The 6,882-nt window shown below is 42.5% G+C and overlaps 1 protein-coding gene across 1 annotated transcript in view; it reads right to left on the bottom strand.

Moving 5' to 3' along the window:
• Positions 1–530: 530 nt before the first annotated feature.
• Positions 531–6,882, bottom strand: part of swap70b (switching B cell complex subunit SWAP70b) — a 31,426-nt gene continuing 25,074 nt past the window's right edge. Inside the window, exons 9-12 of the mRNA XM_083972871.1 lie at positions 5,978–6,144; positions 2,634–2,832; positions 1,898–1,994; positions 531–1,799 (exon numbers count right to left, since the gene is read on the bottom strand). Of these exons, the coding sequence (XP_083828997.1) occupies positions 1,690–1,799; positions 1,898–1,994; positions 2,634–2,832; positions 5,978–6,144 (573 nt within the window). The 3' untranslated portion in view covers positions 531–1,689. The remainder of the gene's footprint in view (positions 1,800–1,897; positions 1,995–2,633; positions 2,833–5,977; positions 6,145–6,882) is intronic.

The following is a 6,882-nucleotide window of genomic DNA, read 5'->3' as shown; positions in this document are numbered from 1 at the left end:
AATCTTCCCTTGTTCCAGTGGGCCGTATTCCTCCTTCAAGCTCAGCTGCTCTACCAGAGGCCTGGGATCTTATCCTGGTTGTTCCTCGGACTGCACTCTTCTGGACAGAGATCTCAGATGTTGTTCCTGGAATCTGCTGGAGCCACACTCTCCCAGTTTGGAGGTCACAGACCAAAGTGTTGCAGTTACCATGGTGACCACTGTTGCATCCATTTTCCTCATCCTTTCTAGTTTCAGCCCTTGGTATTTCTCCAGCTTCTCATGCTCCTTCTTCCTGATGTAGGGTCACGTCCTTCACCGTTTGTCCACCACTAGTATGTCCAGTTAGTTCACCATCACCAGTTTGTCCCATAGTCAGTACAGCTGTTCCTGCCTACTGGGCCAGCCACTTTTATGGCATGTGTGTGTGTGTGTGTGTGTACATGCATGCGTATTCTGATCTTTAGCAAGGAAAATTAAAAACACACAGAAAGCTGTCGTTAAAATATTTACAAAACCCCTTTATTTCATGTAAAAATGCTCTCAGAGAGTTCAAAGTCAAATAGTCACAAAAGAGAGTTTGGAGAAGTTTCAGTAGCTCAAACTTTTTTAAAGATAGAACAGAAGGCTAGATATGTTTGACCAGCTCCTTATTTACAACAGTAGACTCCTTCAAACCAAGTGTTGAACTGGTCAGAGTTAGTGACAGTAAGCACAAAGTGGAACACAATAATGACATGGAGTTGTGTGCACATTTATACTCATGACTCAGAGTAAGCTGCATCTTTAAACTCAACAGGCTTCCATTATGTATACTGTTAAGCACAGTCATAAGCTGTGTCTACTTTAATGAGGCTGAGTAATAAATAGACTGGTAGCTTCTACACTGACCTGCTTCTTAGTGGACAATGTTAAACCAGCGAACGTTTAAGGAGGGTCTGTATTAGAGTTATTTTAATGCTCCGTAGCCCAACATGACTTTCATATACTGCATCAGTGGTGGTTGTTAAACATCAACTATTCAAGTGGACTTCTGCCTGTACAACACATTTTAAATCATGTACACCATTTGAGAGAACTCTTACCCACTGGACCTGATACTCACTAGCAGTTGTTGTTCCAGAAGCTTTCCTGGTGTTGTTGCCGTTTCATCCACTATTGGATCCTTCTAAAACAGCTGGAACTTCCTCCTTACAAAGTGAGGAGTGACTGTTGTTTGAATCTGTAGTCTACAATGACAGAGATGTATTTAGAGGTACAGTATACAAGTTCTGTGGCACCCAGTCACTCAGCTGGTAGAGCATCTACCTTCACCATCACGGATCTGGATCAGGGTCTTTGCTACACGTCACTCCATCTCCCCTCCCTGCTTCCTGTCTCTCTCACTGTCCATAACAAAGTCTTTAACAGTAATGCCCCCAAAATAAATAAAAATCAGGATTCCATTGACATGTGGTGGTTTCTACGTGGCAGCATTAAGGATTCATGAAAGCGATTAACATAATTGATTACTCAGTGCCACCATATTATATAATGTGCCTTACACTATCCTTGAAAATCTCACATTTTGATTCCACTGAAACTCGTGTCACCAAACTGAGTTTCCAGCCACTACATAGAAATGTGATGTTATAGACAATATGCCAGCAGCCTTCTCCGGCCCTCTGCTCTCAGTCTAGACACAGACAAGGTTCAGGTCTTGCAGCGGCTTTACTGAGCCTGGTTCTTCATCTCTTGCCATTTCTTCTCCCTCAGACTCAGCTCTGCGTCAGAAAAAGCCGCCGGGCCCCAGTTGGTGATCCTCGCCTGTCCCTTTGAACCTGGAGAGGACAGAAAACAAAACAATCAAGACCAGGGAGGGCCATAGAGTGGCAGATACATTCAACTAGTGCAGAGAAGTTCTGACCCGGTCTTTTACCTGGTTGGATGAGCCGCAGCAGTCCCTCATGTTCAGCCACCTTGTGCTTCCAGGTCTTTGTGTTGTTGGCTGCATCTTCCAGCTTCTTCATCACCGTCTGGCTCAGACACAACACACAGCATAGGTATTATCAACAAGAAATAATACAAGGTGAGTGTGGGTTTTTTTTTAATCTTTTGAGAGCCATTTAGTGGCATGTAAGATTTGAGTAGAACACCTTTTGATTATTTCTATCAACCTGACTGGTTTTCTGCTGCCTCTCATCCAGCTCATTATTACACCATATGGCTGAGGGAGATACTACTTTTCTTTTTCAGGAAATGCACAGACTGAGTTAAATATCAAGTCATATATTGCTTTACCTTAGTCACCAAATCAGCATTTAAATAACAGCATCTACATCTAGACAGCATTAGAACACACTGTTTGATGTGAGGGTCTAAGGACAGAGGATGTTGTCGTGATAAAGCCCTCGAGACAAACTGTTTGTAAAAATGGGCTACACAGATAAAATTGCCTTGCGTTGCCTGTTTACATCATTATATTATCACAGCTGTATGGTTATCATAAGCTGTCAATTGCCATGATAAATAAACATATCTTGTAATTGCATCACGTTTGAAGCTGAATATCTTTCTTTTTGATCATTTATCCTCTACGGCAGTTTGTTTATGTTAGTCATAGTTTGATAATAGTGACAATAAGTGAGTTGTGTACTGCTCCTCCCTCAGCTGACCTGGTACTGCTCAAGAGCTCCATGCCTCTCTTGTTCCAGATGTTCCAGTTGTTTCATTGCAGCCTGCAGGGCGCTCTCTTTAGCCTCACGTTCTCTCTCCAGCTCCTGTTTCTCAGCCTCTGTTTCTGAGATGGCCAACTGCTGCCGCAGGTGGATCTGCTCCAACTCTGCTCTCTTAGTGGCCTCCTCCTCCAGTAACCTGCACACACACACACACACACAGAGGGGAGAGGAAGGGAGAATTCTTCATATACAGTGCCCGTGCAAAAAAAAGTCACACACACTAATATTTCATTAGACCGCCTTTAGCTTTGTTTATGGCATGCACTCACTGTGGCATCGTTTCAATAAGCTTCTGCTACGTCACAACATTTATTTCCGTCCAGAGTTGCATACATTTTTCAAATATTCTCAGTGGGGTTCAGGTCTGAACTCTGTGTTCACATTGGACCACGTTTCTTCCTTGAAGATGATGGTTCCCTACTATCCTTCCAGTTTTTAATCACGCGTTGGACAGTTCTTAACCCAGTTTTAGTCTCAGTAATCTCCATAGATGTTTTATTTGCTTGATGCCAATAATGTGACCCTTCTGAAACGGATGAACATCTTCTCCACGACCACAGGATGTGTCTTCTGACATGGTTGTTTAAGACACGAGACTGCATCAGTTAGGGTTAAATCAGTTGTTGCCAGCTGAAACATAATCATCCATGCAGCAATTATCCAATGGGAGGCTCTGACCTATTAGTGGTGACGGGTAGTGTATGTGTATATATAAATACCAGGCTTCTCATTTCCACAAGACTGTCTTTGTCTTATAATAACACAGTTATGTTACATGCTGAAGGATACAATACTGTAAACTGAGGGTGTATCCATAGATCTCTGAAGCTATTATACATTGAAACATTTTAATTTATGTAAATGTAAATTCAATGACGCAAATAATTTATGAATTTACAATACCTTGTAGTGATACGGCAATGTGTCAGAAGGTGGCGCTGTAGTACTGTTGTGTACTAATTTAAGGCTCCAGTAAATGTAACTGCTGCTACAAAGCAAACACAGCAGCACCTTGTAGAATCCGGCAGCATGCTGAACAAAGCAGGAAACTAAGTTGGTTTAGTTCATGTTTTGACATGAACAACTTTCTCATCTCTACTGCTCATCCTCCCAGTCTGGGACAAGAGTCCATTACTTGTTATTGCAGGTTGGTGGAGAGACTTGGTAACAGTTCAGTAGGATCATTCCACCTCCACAATGAACAACACTGGAAACTAGCGGCTACATTCACAGAGCTGTTAGTCAAACGTGAGGTGGAAAGTTAATGTCAGCAGAGAGGAAGGAAGGACAGGGGAGGAAACATGGTGGGGAGAGGGAAGCAGAAGTTGAGTGTCCGTCCCTGTGTGTGTATGTGTGTCATAAAAACTGGGTTTATGTGACAGGACTGTAAGACAGTTTACCATGCTGTAAATATTAGTATTTAAACTGTCTCACATCTGGGGACAAGCCAATAAGAGGAGGCTGCAGAGTCTGATCCTTATCTGAGCCATGACATCATCACCCTGTTGACACTCATGATCTAGCAAACTGTCAGAGCCGTGGGACCGTGGACTACATGTTCTACTAGTCTACTAGGGCTGCTCACCTCTCTCCACAGCCAACAGCTAAATAAGGCTTCATTCATATACTGTTTTTATGAAATATTAAAAGACTGATTATTATATAGTTAGTCTGTTTGTCGTAACAGAAGAGAGTTTGGTTGAACACAGAGAACCTTCACCCTCCGCAGTCATGTAGTCTGTAATTTAGTTGAATCAATGAAATTAAAATAAATTTAAAAAAAGACAACACACATATACTGTATGTTTCTGAATGTATTGGCAAGTGAATGCATTCTGTCATATTACAGATAAGCATTACCATCTTTAGTTGAGACTACAGCCTAATGTATATGTTACAGACATGTCACTGTTGTCACTGCCCCTCTCAACAAAAAAGCAGCAGGTTTAATATTAGATTTTCTGGTGGTTGAAACAATGTGTTTACCTGTTCAGTGTTCATGTCAGATGACTGAACAGTGAACCACACAGGACAGAAAACGACTGCAGCACTCCAACCAACTGCGCCTGCATCAGAGCCTGACCGATAATGTTTTGTGCATTTAAAAATATCAGATCAGCCAGTACAGTATTCATTTTTTAACATGAGAAAAAAAATTTAATTCTTTGTTATAGAGGTGGCATGAAAATAACTGAAACAGTTTCTGCTGTCATATTCAGCTGGTCCCTAATAAGAATCCCTGTAAATTGACAGTGGTTAGCCAGTTAGTAATAGTAAATAGAGTTAACATTGATGCTGATGCTACAGTATCTTGGTTTAGACTGAGACAAGTCATGGGTATATTACCATTATGTTGTTTGACACTTTAAGGGCCTCAGAGATGACATCATCCAGGTCAGAGGTTAGTCAACCTACAGAGCCCCGATGTTGAGAACAGCTAACCCCGGACTCAGAGGGGAATAGCTCTAGCGTATCATAACAAAATATTGGTGAAATGAATGAGGTTCGCTGCAGATAATGTGTTATTTAGAAGCTGCATCGCGCTGCCCCGTGTTCTCGCATTATACGGATATAAGCGGCTCTCGGCTGGATCTAATTTCGTCGGAACGACTTGTAATGACACCAAAGTTATCTGGGTGGGTAAATCATCGTATTTTATACTAGAAATAAGGTCCAGATTGTAAAAAACGGCAATTCCCCTTTAAAGGTAGGGTTGAAGATTCTGGAAAAACGGTTCTGTCAGGACACATTTTGAAAATACACAAGTCAAAAGTCCGAACCCCTTTCCTCTGATTGCTCTCTGAAGCCACACCTTCACCTTTCCGCGGACGTAGGTGAAGACACCCAACACATTACCAGAGCTACATTGCCACCCATCAGACTGGAGTGTGGCTTTTCTGCGGACGTAGGTGAAGACTCTAATCGTGCAAGTGGGAGGAGGGAGAGAGAGAGACAGCAGCTTGATTGGACGTAGGCAGAACTAGACATGAAGGCATCTGATTGGTTTTTCCTTTTCGGAGTGAAAAGCATTGATTGGTCAGAGTTTTGTCAGTCCTGCAGCTGCCACAGAGGTCTGATTATTTTCTGTTTCTTTTTCTGAATACATAATGTATTGACTGGACCATTTCCCCCAGTATAACAAAACGTGTTTCTGAACAGGATTACCAACCATAACTTTTACACTATGATATAACACTAAAGGCTAAATAGTCTAATAATAATAAGTTTGGAATATTTTCAGAGCTGCTTTGTGCCGTCGTCACACCTTCTTGCTGACTGACCTTGCTTGCAGCTTACGGACGGTCTCCTCATCTTGTCTGGCGCGCCTCTCGTCCTCCAGTGCGTCCTCCAGTTGACGGTACATGTCCTCCAGCTCCCGGACCCTCTGCAGGTACTGCTCCAGCTCAGTGGACTTCTGGGCCACCTGCTCCTCCATCTGCTGTCGCACCTGTGAGCAAGGAACCGGATTAAATTGATTCTTAACAACCAGTTGGATGTAACAGGTGGTCCAACATCAGATCACCCTGTAACTTCAGTCTTATACCATTTACACCCACCAACACAGGAGCATTAGAAACAGGCAGGTTATATCGGGGATGGAACGGCTCATGGGAAAAAGAAACTCATCCTGTTTGGTTCGCTCATCTCGGTTTGGAGCATGTGTGTATTGTTCAGTTCAGGGCAATTTCATATGCATTGTCAACTGTATCCAACAGGCAGAAGCAGAGCCAGGCGAGAGGCAGACATCTGTCTATCACACCGCAGAATGAAAATGACACGACATGAAATGAAACGACTGTCAATCAAGAGTCAGAGTAGAAGAGTATGCATAGTGTCACAAGTGGAGGATTTGACGGTTTATTCAGGAAATTAAGGCACTTCCTCTTTAATTTGAGGGCGCCACAGAAGCCACACCCTTATCTGAAAGTTTTCACAAAGGAAAATTACCATGTGGGATTGTGTCACCAAGTTTGAGGCAAAGGAACCAATGTGTATGAGCTAAAGGTACTTCCAGGTGGGAACATGGCTATCACACCACCACTGGCACACACTTAAATTTATTGTCACAACAATGTTCACACCAAACCATCATAAACCTGAAGTATTTGTAACCACATGTGAGGAGGGTGACAACAATTTGCTGAGAGGATTAATGAAAGAGAAGAAATAGTGTTTAATTTTGCCA

Source organism: Trachurus trachurus (genome assembly GCF_905171665.1).
Source record: "Trachurus trachurus genome assembly, chromosome: 6".
NCBI lineage: Eukaryota > Metazoa > Chordata > Actinopteri > Carangiformes > Carangidae > Trachurus > Trachurus trachurus.
This window is presented reverse-complemented; position numbering and strand designations above follow the sequence as displayed.